The sequence below is a fragment of the Gekko japonicus genome, unplaced genomic scaffold, assembly GCF_001447785.1.
Source record: "Gekko japonicus isolate JY-2015 unplaced genomic scaffold, Gekko_japonicus_V1.1 scaffold82, whole genome shotgun sequence".
In the NCBI taxonomy this organism is placed as follows: Eukaryota; Metazoa; Chordata; class Lepidosauria; order Squamata; family Gekkonidae; genus Gekko; species Gekko japonicus.
The window spans coordinates 79888-94321 of NW_015174846.1; the positions used below are offsets into that span (position 1 = coordinate 79888).

General features: G+C 43.5%; 1 protein-coding gene across 1 annotated transcript in view; it reads left to right on the top strand.

The window, feature by feature from the left end:
- The first annotated feature begins 695 nt into the window (after nucleotides 1-695).
- HCN1 (hyperpolarization activated cyclic nucleotide gated potassium channel 1) overlaps nucleotides 696-14434 on the top strand; it is a 122874-nt gene continuing 109135 nt past the window's right edge. The window contains exon 1 of the mRNA XM_015424461.1: nucleotides 696-941. Coding sequence (XP_015279947.1) covers nucleotides 696-941 — 246 coding nt within the window. The remainder of the gene's footprint in view (nucleotides 942-14434) is intronic.

A 14434-nucleotide genomic window follows, 5' to 3' on the forward strand; every position in this document is an offset into this window, starting at 1 on the left:
ACAGCAATACTTGTAACAAACTTCATTAATATGGTTGTGGAGAAGGGTGGCCACAGTTTCTTCCCCAGATGTGGAGAAATTGTGGAAGAAACCTGAACTTTGAGAATGAAAAACAGCATTGCCAAAACATTTGGTTACATCTCAGCAATGTTTATGATTATGTTTGGGAGCCGTCCTTGTTTTTTGAGGGTTCAGTGCTCTGGTGGACTGACGCAGTGTGTTCTCTCAAACCACAGGGCACCCATAAAAGCTGTGTTGACCCCTATTAAAGATTGTGGAGCAAGACTGTGAGAAATTTTATTGCTGAAATTTTATTCTCAGTTCTTTTGAGTATTGTTGGTATTTTGTTTTGTACTTGCAAATCAAACTAAGGCGTTGGAAACATCCATTCATCCATGTTCTAGAATGACTTTCAGGTGCCTTCTATTCAAGGAACATTTTCCACACTAGCATGTGTAAGAAGACACTGGCCCTTGAGAGTTACAGAAAGTTCTGGAAGAGGGACCTTGTGATCTGCCCATTTGACCTGAGAGCACAGCCTAGAACCTGACCAACACCTTTCTTTCTGGAAAGCTTCCAATCATTACTAACCATCTTCTAGAAGAATTCTTGATAAGCATTTGAAGCCCTGATCATAGTTTGAAAACTACTGCACTTGATGTGCCAGAGTGATCATTCTTCTTTTATGTGCCTTGATGAGCATTAACTCATACGTGTTTGTGTGTGTGTGTGTGTGGGTGGGTGGGTCAATTTATAATGTGTGTGATTTTTATCAACAGATTTTCCACATGACGTATGATCTAGCAAGTGCTGTGGTGAGAATCTTCAATTTAATTGGAATGATGCTGCTGCTTTGCCACTGGGATGGCTGCCTTCAGTTCTTGGTACCATTACTGCAGGATTTCCCACAAGACTGCTGGGTGTCGCTAAATGGTATGGTTGTAAGTATTGTTCATTTTTCATTGTGTTTTTTCAAACATTCTTCTAAAATGTTTATTACTTTTGTTAGCTCTAAACTGTAAAAGAAAGGAATACATTCTGTTGTTCTCAACTATAGAAAGTTTTAAAGGCAACTTAGAGTAAAAAAAGACAAACGAGAAGAGACCAGAAGATAATTAATAAGCTGGCTATATAATACGCACACAAAGGGGATACAATTTATTTCAAGAAGTACTGTCTCTTAGGTATAATTTCATAGCTCAGTAAGCTAGTTTCACCTATTGAAATAATAGAGAACAATGCACTTGGAAGTGGCTTTTTCAGCTGTAAAACTAACAGTAGTGTAATACCTTTATATTAGCGCTAACCACCAGAATCACAAAATAGTGGATTCAAGATTTCAGCTTTCCAGAATCCAAAGGCTGGGTGTTAAGAAGGTGTGTATGTGTGTATGTTTCTGTGGGGGATGGGGTGTATTTCATGGCACTTTGGAGCTTATTTTAAATGGAGACTAGGAAGGGAAGGCAGGATGGCATAGCCCACTCTCAACAGATCTCAGAAGCTAAGCAGGGTCAGTACATGGAAAGGAGACTACCAACAAAGACTCTACAGAGGAAGGCAATGCCAAACTATGGTTGTGGTCACACAACGTGTGGGGGAAGCAAGGCTATGGAGGAGGAAATTGACCTGCAGGAAGGAGGAAATTACCCTGGAGGAAATTGACCTGCAGTTGCGTGATCACACAGTTCTTTGAAGCTGCGGGCATAGCCCGCCACTGCATGATCAGACACCATCACTGGTGAGTCGGGGTTTTTTTTTGCCGTTTGGTTTCGATTCGCTTAAACGGAAGGTCAATTAATCACATTTCCATACTGAGGGCTTCCAACGGCAGTATATGATGATGCACATACTGAGAAGGGGGAAAAACAACGGCACAGAGTCGGGATGGCCTGATCAGACTATCCCAACACCATGAGAGCACGCTGGAGCGATCACATGGGAAAGTCTGTCTGTGGCCCGTAGTAGCCCATTTGCTACTGGACTTTCCCCAGTGTCTTTTTACTCTGCTTCTGCAGCGGAGCAAAACGGGTTGCTGACAGGTCCGGGATGCTGGGCAGGTGTTTGCATCTGATCGCACCCTTTAAATCCACCCAGCATTCATGCCTGTGGCACAGCTAATTGTGTGTGTGATCGCACCCCCTCTTTGCTTCTCACTTGCCTTGAAAACCCCTTTCTGGGGTTGCCATAAGTCAGCTGCGACTTGACAACACTTTAGAAACACTCAGAGGAAGTCCTGCAGATGTCATTCAATGACATGGTGCTTGGTGTAAATATGATTTCAATGTGCCCAAGGTCACCCAATGAACTTCATGGAAGAGTGGGGATTTGAACCCAGCCTCCCAGACCCTAGTCTGACACGAGACTGTACTAGCTCTCAGTGATACAAAATTCAGAAATTAACATTGACAGTTTTGATGTTCAATGTCAAGCAGTATAGAATTTGTGTATCTCCTAGTGATATGTTTTAATCAAGGTTTTCACCTTCTCTGTTCAAGGATTTATATTGTTATTTCTAGCTCAAAGTCAAGCATATCTTTTTGCCTGCACCTTTTAAAATGCATTCTCATATCTATGTTGTAATATATTAAGTATTTTGGAATGGTGGAGGCATCTGGCAACTATTGGGTGGGCTATGTCATGAAATGTTCATAGACGCTTTAACTATTGATGTGCTACAACTGTCAACAGTACAGTGATCATATGCAGTCGAGCTTTTGTAAAGGTTTGTAGGGACAGAAATGGCTGGAAAGGCAAGCTAGGTTCCTTTCCTCACTTGGGTCTCACCCCTGGTTTTATCAGAGTTCAACTCATGACACAATATCTTGCATTTATCCCTGGTTATAACACCATCCATTTATCCCGGGACAAGTGTGGGGTGAAACTGGGGTGACCTCAATGTAATGTGGAAACAAAAAATACCCCAAGATAAAAAAAACAGGGGTGAACTGGAGTGTAGTGTAGAATGTAAGTTCAGGGACAGGGTGGAACCAGGATTTAAGGTCTGGTATGGAATCTCCCTAGAAGAGATCCCAAGAGTTAGGAAAAGCAAATGGCAGGGAGCTGAGTAGTGGGCTGACTAATGCAAGATGGCAGAGTAGAATCAGTAGTTGATGAAAGAGTTGTTGGGGGAGACTTGGAAGAAAGAAGTGCAGAGAAAAGCTAGGGTTTGAGTTAAAAACGGGCTGGAGAAAAAGGGGGCTTTGCAAGAAGTATGACAAGTGAAGATGATTATTATTATTGGAGAGAGATATGTGGTGGCAAAAAGGCTGCCTGAGAATCAGGGCGGCTAGTGGAAACAAGACATAGTAGCAGGGTGAAAAGCAAGGACCGATTTGAGTGAGCACTGGATGGCAGAGCCCTGAAAATGAGAAGCCCTTAAAGGCAAAAGGAAGATGGAGAGAGCCATGCATTCGGTCCTAATGGTGATGCCTCATCCTGGCTGTCTCAAGTTCTGTTTGCAGCCAGCAGAAGCCGTTAGACAGCTGTCTGCACCAGCCAGGGGATTTGCAGCTCAGGCTCTCATGCTGTTAGAATTATACCTGACAGTGGTCCATGACTGTATTTATGGGCTGTCAATAGGGGAGCAGTTTGCAGTTGTTTTCCCAGTATTCATGCGAAATTTGACTGCCATCAGAAAGAAATGATACACAGCTTTTTTAAATGTATCAGAAGCATTTTGTTACGTGTGTATGACAATTTATCATAATCTCCCAGCAATATTTATTTATTTATTTATTTAGATTTTTACCCCGCCCTCCCAGCAAAGCTGACTCATCCAGAAAGCCCTGTAACTGAATTGCCACTGCCCTCTCTATTATCTTGTCCAAATAAGGCAAGTTGGAGACCGGCCGATAGTTGGCCAATTCGACCTGGTCCAGTGATGGCTTTTTCAAGAGGGGGTGTAAACAAAAGAATGAAAAAGGTCTGTAGCAGTAGATCTATGAAGATCTGCAAGTAGACTATTTAATGAACAGTTGTGATGAAATGCCCAGTGATTAATATTTTACTGCAGTCAATATTGTTTTAAAGGGGTTTGGCAGAAGTCTTGGACCTTTTATGTCTTGTAAGTCAACTGACAATCAGTGATAGACAGGCTCTTCAAGAAAAGAGGAAAGGTCCATAATTTACTCACTTATGAAGCATTTTGTTTATAAATGCATATTGTTGCCAACTGGCTAGACCAGGGGTGCCCAACCTTTTTCGACTGTGGGTGCCGTGGCACTCACTGACACTTTTCCTGGTGCTTACTAAGTGTTTTTTTTTGGGGGGGGGGCTCTTACCTAGCAGAGCTTCTGATTGGCCACTGGAGATCTATATTTTCCATGGCAGCTGCCACCATGATGTTGGTTTTATTCTCTCCCACTCCTTGTTGCCACTTGCCCTCTAGGCTTCCCTTTTGCTGGCACCATGAGTTCCCATGTGAGCATCCTATAAGCCCAGGGGCAGTTCTGGCAATGGGCATGGGCCTGCTCCTGGACGACATTAAAACAAATCACCAAGACTGTGGTTTCTAAGCCAAGCGCATTATGTAACTATGATAGTGTAGTATATACTCTTGATGGGATTCAAGCTTGCATTGCTTGGATGAATTATAAAGCGGCCAAAAGGGTACATGATGAAAGAGGCATGCTAATGTTTCTTCATCTGTTCCATTTTTGAGGCAGACTATGACAGACCTCTGAGCCAGTTTGGTACAGTGGTTAAGTGCACGGACTCTAATCTGGGAGAACCGGGTTTGATTCCCCACTCCTCCACTTGCACCTGCTGGATGACCTTGGACAAACCATAGTTCTGGCACAGCTGTTCTTGAAAAAGAGCAGTTTCTGTCAGAGCTCTCTCAGCCCTACCTACCTCACAGGGTGTGTGTTGTGGGGAGGGGAAGGGAAAGGAGTTTGTAAGCCGCTCTGAGACTCCTTTGGGTAGTGAAGGGTGGGGTATAAATCCAATCTCCTCCTCCTCCTCCTTATTATTATTATTGTTGTTGTTGTTGTTGTTATTGTTATTATTGTTATTATTATCTGTTAGGCAGATCTTTCCCACCAAAATCCTTAGTTCCCTTCAGGTACTGAGCTAGCCCCCAGTAGTGTGGTAATATTTGTGGCTTTATAAATCTGAATATCCCACCCTGTGACAGAATCTGATTTGGCTTTTGCCCAACCCAGGAACTTGTCAGGAGAAAACAGAAGCCCTCTTTTTAGATCCCTTGAAATGGCACTGGACATTGTGTACAGTGAACAATAATAAAGATTTTATTAAATAGGCAGCGATGGTATGGGTAGTCAGGAATTGGAAAGGCTGAGGTAAACATTGATGAAACAGTATATTTTTCAGTTGATAGACAAGATGGTGTTGTAGCAGCTTATTGTTACAGATTCCTGGTTCTTATCAGTGAGAAATGGTTGACTAAGTACTTTGGTTTCAGTTACAATATTTCTGCATATAGTTTCCCTAATAACGGTTCAGTTTTTCTGGAAAGGGCACTCTTCTAATCTATCAAATTCTTTCCCCTTTTCTGAAATCACCATGTGTCTTCTTTCCCCTGAGTAGTCTATAACCATTTCCTTTCAAAACAGACTGCCTCAGTGCCAATTCCCTGTATAAGTGGACAGGACTTATATTTCTTCCCTGAAAATATAATCCAATTCCTTTTGGCCTGATTGTGAGCTTCAACCTGCTACCCAGTCTCTCTTTGCCAGAATCTCAAAGCCCAGTTCTTGGCATCTGTGTGAAAACGTACTCAGCTTTAGCTGACACTAGACTCTGAATTCTTAGATGGAATTCTTTCTCAGGTTATGTTTAACACAGCTAAGACCAGGAGTCTCTCCAAAAGGTTAATCTGTCTGACAGACTTTTACAAGAGCCAGTTTGGTGTAGTGGTTAGGACCGCAGATTCTAATCTGGGAGAACCGGGTTTGATTCCCTGCTCCTCCACATGCAGCTGCTGGTGTGTCCTTGGGTCAGTTACAAGTGGTTTCAGAGCTCTTCTCTCACGAGCAGTTCTCAAAAGAGCTCTCTCAGCCCCACCAACTTCACAGGGTGTCTGTTTTGGCGAGAGGAAGGGAAAGGAGATTGTAAATTGTTCTGAGACTCTTTCAGGTAGCGAAGGGTAGGGTATAAATCCAATCTCCTCTTGTTCTTTTAGCCAGACTCTTCAAACATCCTCTCCTTTTAGGGTTGCCAAACCCCCAGTCTGCCCAGGGGTTCCCCCAATTTCTGTGGCTTCAGTTCACTGGCCAGCAGGGGAAGCCCCGCCCCCAAACAAGGATGTCACTGTGCAATGTCCCTGCCACAATGACATCACCCGGAAGTGACATCATCGTGTTGCCAACGTCGGGGGGTTCCACTGTAGTTTTTGGGCAAACTCTATGGTTTTGAGGGAAAGAAGATCTCAGACGGCTGCCAGGAACCCCCCATCGGCAGCAAGGTAGGACCTGGAAACCCTAATTTCTTTAGCTGAACTCTTACTTTACTGAACAGTAGCTGCTGCTGAATTCAAAATGAACTCACGTTCCCCTCAACACACAGCTGATTTTATATTTATGTTTCCCTCAGCTGGTGCTGGCCAATAACAGAAAAGGAGAAGCCTGTCACTGAAGCTCAACATTCTAGAGCAAACTACATTAGGAAAACAGCATTTTAAACGTAGTCCATCACACAGACATTTTAAAGAAATTTTTGAACTAAGCTCAGTGGAATCCTAGGCTCAAATTTAAGCACTGCTTCCAAGATTCTTAGTTGCTGCTGGTGTCATTTTTTAATAACTTTCAAACAGGGGTCGTTTCGTAGAAAAAGAGCTAGGGGAACTCATTAGCATAACTCATTAGCATATGCCACACCCCCTGACATCACCGGAAGTGTATCATAAGGCCACAACCCCTGATATCACCGGACGTGTGTCATAAGGCCACACACCCCGCCCCCAATGGTCCCGGCCGCCGCCGCCGGCCTTGCAGCTCCACTGCCAAGCCCTTGAGGGGCCCGGCGGTGGACCTGCAAGGCCGGCGGGAGTGCAAGGAAGCCCTGCGAAGGCCCTCCCTGGCTCCAGGCAGGCAGGCAGGGGTGGGGAGAGGCAAGGAGGAAGCAACTTACCCTCCCTCTTCTCCTGCCTCCTCCTGGCTGAATGAGGGCCGGAAGCGAGGCGGCCGGAAGCAGGGGGCGGGGCCTTGTCCTGTGCCCCACCCCCCGTACCTCACCCGGGGAACTGCGATCCCCCGCGATCCCCCCCAAAATGACCTCTGCTTTCAAATCAGTTTTTGTCATCATCAGCAATATTCATAATAATAATAACATGCCATGTTGTACTGGTCTGCTTGGACTATGATACGGCCATCTTGTAGCAACATTGGTGTTCCCTACCTATTTTTAGCCTATATTTGATGTTTGGTTTTGTTTTTCATGAGAAAGCATCTATTCTGCCCAAGCTCGTTCCATTGTTTACCCTGAGCCCATCCTGTGATGCTGTCAGTCTCCCAGCAGCAAAGTGACTATAGACATCTCGGAACATCTTTAACGATAAGTGGCATGTTTGCTGACACCTTGCAGCACAGCTTTCCTGACGAAATAGTGACATATCTTCAAAAATGTAATTACTCTAATAAAAGTAGGTCACGGAGTTGCTGACTGGCGCGTCTCGACAATCTCTATGCAGTCTGTGTTCTGCTTTTTGGAGTCTTCTCCACATGTACTGGAAATTCAAAGTACTTATTTCCCGCTGAATTGCTGAAAAGGAACAGGAGTCAAACCAAAGGAACAAAGGCACTATTGAATCAGCTAGTCGGAGTGAAAGAAGCAGATTTTGTATTGTGTTCTGTAAAGAGTCCAAGAAGAGACAGTAAAAGCAAACACAGCAGAATCTTCTTTGGAACTTGTGACTACTAAGAGTCTATTGCTCCATGTTTGCACACGTGCAGAAGTCGGTTTCTCTGAAACCACTGGGTCTTAATTTCCAGAAAAGGTTCCTTGGTCAGAAAAGTTCACAATTTGGGAGCAAATCATTGCACACATGCACTCACTTGGTATTGTTCGATTCACAGTTAGTTCCTTTTCTCTACTTCTGTAGCTGCCTCCAAAATATCAGAAATTATTTTCTAAGCTCACAGTTTGCTGTTGAGGATATTACATGCATCCAAAGTTTATTCAAGACTGTAAGGGGAGTCCAGGCCTTCTGGAGAGAAATCAATGCCCAAATATTTTTAATTACAGGTTGTGCCCTCCAACTGCAACCCTCCTTGTTTCTCCTGAATCATTGGAGTCATCCTGCCCCCAATGGGCTTATGAAAGAGCTAATAGAATTATGTCTTGTGGCTGCTAGGAATGTTATTGCATTTCACTGGAAATCTAAGAAGATGCTGCAATTGAGTGATTGGTATCTGAAACTGTGGGACTTTTTTTTACAAGACAAAGTTTCCACTAGTATTCTTCGATCTGAAAATCAACCCGTTCCTGACAATCTCCAAGAGAAATGGATGCCCCTCTTAGAAGCGTCAGCAGCACATAAAATCGACACTTCCCTGTTTGCTCTACATAAACATCAGGATTTGCTTTCTTATTTTTAACTGTTCTTTTAAATAAATAAATAAATAAATAAATAAATAAATAAATAAAAGACTGTAAGGGGAGGCTTGCAACGCAATATAAAGACTTTAAGAGCTGTAACTATGACGTATAGGCCAGATTTTGTTGAAAATGGTATGCTATTAGTAATTTCTATGCTATTAGTAATTATTAGTGGTTCTGGTAGAACAGAAAAAAACAAATTATATGAAATTATAATGGATAGGAATGATTGCGAAATACCTTTGTCTATCTATATTTATCCAATCTTTCCTTCAGGGTTGGATGATGAAGTATGTATTCATAACCACTCTGAGGGGTAGGTTAGGCTGAGAGCCAAAGTAGACATGAGAGCAAACCCGAGACCACCACAGGGATGCCTCAGCCATCTGAAGGAAGAAGTTCCATCTGTTTACAAAAGACACAGGGGGGCAATCCTCATAGGGACCATGGAATGGCTCCTCTTTTCAGGAGCCAACCCCCCCCCCAGCATTTGGGCTCTTGAAAAAGGTATATGGATGGGGGGGATTTTTTGGCCTTTGTCCCCAATAGTGACCCAAAGAGAGCCAGTTTGGTGCAGTGGTTAAGTGTGCGGACTCTAATCTGGGAGGACCGGGTTTGATTCCCCACTCCTCCACTTGCACCTGCTGATGTGACCTTGGGTGAGTCACAAGCTCTGGCACAGCTGTTCCTGAAAGAGCAGTTTGTGTCAGAGTTCTCTCAGCCCCACCCACCTCACAGGGTGTCTGTTGTGGGGAGGGGAAGGGAAAGGAGTTTGTGAAGGGTGGGATATAAATCCAATCTCTTCTTCTTCTTCTTCAAAGCCCCTTCCATCATTTTTCTCTCCTCCATTCTGTCCTCATAACAGCCATATGAGATAGGTTAGGCTGAGAGTGTATGACTGGACCAAGGACACTCAGTGAGCTTCCATGCTATAGTGGGATTTGAACCTTGGTCTCCCAGATTCTAGTCCCAAGACTGTAACCACTGCACCATACTGGCTGTCAGTAATGTCACTGTGATCTCAGCTTTCTTATGCTGGGCAGGTCTTACCCATTATGGAGCAAAAGGAGAAGCATAAATCCCTGTTCTCAGAAAAATTGAACAGCGCCACAAAAGTTTTTTTGCAGTGAGATAATGTAGAACGTCTCCATCACATGGGGGCAAATGGCTCACTGACAGAATGACCACTCGCCCTTGTTTGTGGTTGCCAGTTGTCCCAAAATGTCCATACCCATACTTTCCTCAAATTCAGGGCAGATTATCTGTAAAGTAGGCGTGGCTATATTAGCCGGGAAATGTTTAAATACTGAGCAGCTACTATTTATTTATTTATTTTATTTATCATTTGATTTCTATACCGCCCTAACCCCCCCATGGGGGTCTCTGGGCGGTTTACAATTTTAGTAGTGCTAATCACTTGTTACTTCCCTAACTACGGCCACATTTTTCAAGGGGGTTGGGTCAGCCTACCAGCACCCAGGTGGTGACGTCTCTTTCTTCCGGCCTCCGGCTTCCTCGGCTTTCAAGTGTCTCACGGTCCTTCGGTCAGCGGGACGTCTTCCATGTGGTGCTTCCGGCAGAGCTGTTCTTCTCGGCGTGCAAATCCGCTCTCCTTTGGCCCCGGCTGTGTCCAGTCGGCTCCGCCGCGCCGGGCCGGGGCTAAAGGAGAGCGGATTATATATTACTACCGTGTTTCCCCAAAAGTAAGACATCCCCCGAAAATAAGACCTACTTACAGTTTTGCCTCTTGCTGAAATATAAGGCATCCCCCGAAAATAAGACCTCCCCGATAATAAGGCCCCTCGGAGCAGACAGGAAGTGCGAGGTCTCTTTTAATCAGAGAGCCCGCGCCACCGCCAGGACAAGCTGCCGCCTGCTGCTCGCTCTGCCCTGACGGAGTGTATCGTATTCTTCTTAATAAGACATCTCCTGAAAATAAGACCTAGTGCATCTTTGGGAGCAAAAATTAATATAAGACACTGTCTTATTTTCGGGGAAACATGGTATTGTACATCAGGTTGAAATTATACATACCTGAATATTCCTACATCCAGCCATGCATTCCTGTTTCTACCACATTCTACCCACTATACTGTCTTGTAGCAGTTTGGGAGATGGAGAAACATTAACCTTGATCCTTCAACGTGGTGTACCTGGGCCAGAAATGTGAATAATCATCGTAGCATCCTGTGGCGAAGAAGTCCATTCTACTACTCTGTTCTTCCTTAGATATGATTACGTTTTACTATTCCACATCAGGTGCATTGCCTTTTGAAATTATGCACACCTGAGTTTTCTTGCGTTCAGCCATACACTCCTGTCTCTACCACATGTTACCCATTATATTGTCTTGTAGCAGTTTTGGGGATGGAGAAATATTTAACTAGCCTTGGTCATTCAGCATGGTGTACTTGGGCCAGTTTATGGCCCAATTCAAAATAAAATGTTACAGTGATAGACCAATACGATGACAATTGATTGGGCATCGTTCTCAAAGTGGTATAACAGAAAGAAATGGATTTAATATTACTCTAAATATTCACTGTCATTGTCTATATGTGTGTGGGGGTAATAAAACATTTGGTAGTGTGTAACAATTGTTTCAGAGGCAGCAACGTTTCTTTCAAGGTCAACTACATATTTATATTTTAATCAGATGTACATCTACTAGAAGTCAGGGCAGTTATTTGAAATGAGCCATGTTGTCCATGTCCTTCACAATCATTGGTTCCTCTTTAGATGACTTCAGCAAGAAATACTGAATGTGACTTGCCGGTGGAATTGTGTAAGCTCAAAAGCCATTCTGACATTTGATGAGAGATTATTTCTAGTTCAGAGATTTTAAAATTAGATAAAGTAGTGAATGTATAGGAAGTATATCTGATCTTAGATTATGAAGAAATATTCACTGAGGTCAACACTGAATATAAAATTAATGGGATGGAAAACCATCTGCTGTACCTTTGGACTGGTATAAATTCCATCAGGTTTGAGAAAGACAGTTCAGAACAGGACAGTGCTATCACCAGGGGTCATTTCCTGCAGGAGCGCACAGGAGCGGAGCTCTGGCAGTAAAGAGCCCAGGGGGCGGGCACATGCAACAAGCCCCACCCCCTGCCCTCAGCAGCCCTCGGTCAGAGCAAGAAGCAGCCAGGTAAATTGCAGAGCCCGCCCGCCCCCCTCCCCGGTCCAAAACAGTCCAGTGGCACCTTTAGGACCAAGTTTAATTCAGGCACAAGCTCTCCCTCCTCTGCAAGGGCAGATCTGCACGTTCCCCCCCCCCCAATAGCTAGCAATCCAAAACAGTCCAGTGGAGCCTGAGCGGTGGGTGTTGTCTTCTGACACACTTCTGGTGATGTCAGGGGGTGTGGTACATGCAAATAAGTTATGCTAATGAGTTATGCTAATGAGCTCCTGCACCTCTTTTTCTACGAAATGACCCCTGGCTATCACTATCTGAACTTTTGTATAAGGAACTGGTTGGGATGGTTGTAAAAGAAGAGGAAAGGTAAAGAAGTGCATTTGGGGAAATCATTTTAGTGGAGAGCAGAATTACCTCAGTGATTCCGCTTTTGGGTTGGACAGAATTATTGTTTTGATGTGTGAATGAAATCTAACTCTGTTTCCTTCCTTAACTTGTGGTATAAAGGGCTGCCAAGACCCACCTTGGCCCCCAAACAAAGATTACCTTTGGGCCCCCAGCTCACATCACCCACATTATGTATTGTTTATTTATCTATTCATTTACAAAATTTATACCAAGGCAGCTAGCAGATTTAAAATGTACTCAATAAAAACATCTAAAAAAACCATTAAAGCCAAACAAAAAAGATCATTAACACACTTATAACCAAGCTAAATTACACATACAGTACAATAAAATACACATATATAAAAATAACAATTAAAATGTAGGGCAGGAAGGAGGGATCACTGAAGGAATGCTAAACGGAAAAAAAAGCCTTCACTTTCCATTGGATACGTCTCTGGGGCAGACAAATCTCTGGGGAGATCCAGTCCAAACATCATATGAAAGTAAATCACATGACTTAGTAATGAATGACCAGGGGCCTTGCAATTTTGGCCCCCTGTTGGTGATTCTGGTATAGTATGATTCGTTCTCTGTGAGTTTTTGAGACTGTGTCATGAAGTAGCCTTTGTGTTCTAGATTTCAGCCAAGGAACATACAAACTTCCCATTTTCAGATAGTTGGGCAGTTGCCCCTGTCAGTGTGTTAATTACTGAGCTCAAGCTTTTGTGTGTGAGAGAGGGAAAGAATGCATTATCATTTTATGTGAACTTTAAAAGGGGGGAAAAGCATATTCTTAACCCAAAAAATGGTTTTTGGCGTTTTGAAGCCCAACATATTTATTGTAGCATTAGCATTTGTGGGCTAGAAGCCACTTCAGAAACACAAAGTAAAACCTCAGTTAACAGATTGCCTCACAAAAATATCATTAAGCACAGAGTTTATAGTAGGGGTGTCAAACATAACAGTTTAAATACTATGAAATGAAATTATTGCTAATATAAGTTGTGAGTTTATTTTTGTCATATTAATGTTGCTTGAATTATTGTTTTATTATTGTTGAAAATAAAAAAATATTTTAAAAGTGAAGACGTATATTTCCACACAAAAGTGTGTGTGTTTTGTATGTGTATATACACACACACACACACTTGAAGGAAAAGGCTTTCACTTGAACTTGCTGAGGGCTGGCGTTCTGCTTCAGAATTCTGGACTTTGTGTGTATTGTGAAAAATATTTTGGACAACTCGATTTATTTACAAGGCATCCATTGAATCCTGCCCAGAGATTTCATCTATTTCTACACGTATTCAGGCTTCGGATCGGGCCGGAGCGTGCCGGTACTTCGCTCCGGGATAGAGGCACCGAGTGGGCGGTCACATGGCAGAGACTGATCAAGAGAGAGATCTTAGAATTGTAGTAAATAACTCACTGAAAATGTCGAGACAGTGTGTGACTGCAATAAAGAAGGCCAATGCTATGCTGGGGATTATTAGGAAGGGTATTGAAAATTGATCAGCCAATATCATAATGCCCCTATATAAATCAATGGTGCGACCTCATTTGGAATACTGTGTGCAGTTCTGGTCACCACACCTTAAAAAGGATATTATAGCTTTGGGGAAAGGGCAACTCGAATGATAAAAGGGTTGGAACACTTTCCCTATGAGGAAAGGTTAAAGCGCTTAGGGCTCTTTAGCTTGGAGAAACAATGACTGAGGGGAGACATGATTGAGGTTTATAAGCTTATGCATGGGATAGAGCAGGTAGAGAAAGAGGTACTTTTCTCCCTTTCTCACAATACAAGAACTCGTGGGCACTCCATGAAATTGCTGAGCGGTCGGGTTAGAACGGATAAAAGGAAGTACTTCTTCATTGAAAGAGTAATTAACACATGGAATTCACTGCCACAGGAAGTGGCGGCGGCTACAAGCATGGACGGCTTCAAAAGGGAATTAGATAAGCATATGGAGCAGAGGTCCATCAGTGGCTATTAGCCACACGGTATAGATAGGGACTCTGGGGCAAGTGATGCTCTGTCGTCTTGGTGCTTGGGGGGGGTCAACAGTGGGAGGGCTTCTAATGTCCTGGCCCCACTGGTGGAACTCCTGATGGCACTGGTATTTCTGGCCACTGTGTGATACAGAGTGTTGGACTGGATGGGCCTTTGGCCTCATCCAACATTGGCATCTCTTATGTTCTTATGCTCTGATGTTCCAGCCTCATTCTGTTGCAGAATGAGGAAGAAGCAGGAGGGTAAGTCGGCTTCCTCCCCCCCCCCCCGGCAATGTTCACTCTAAGCTGTAGAGACTTGTGAGCAAAAATTCTACTTTGTGAGCTACTAGCATT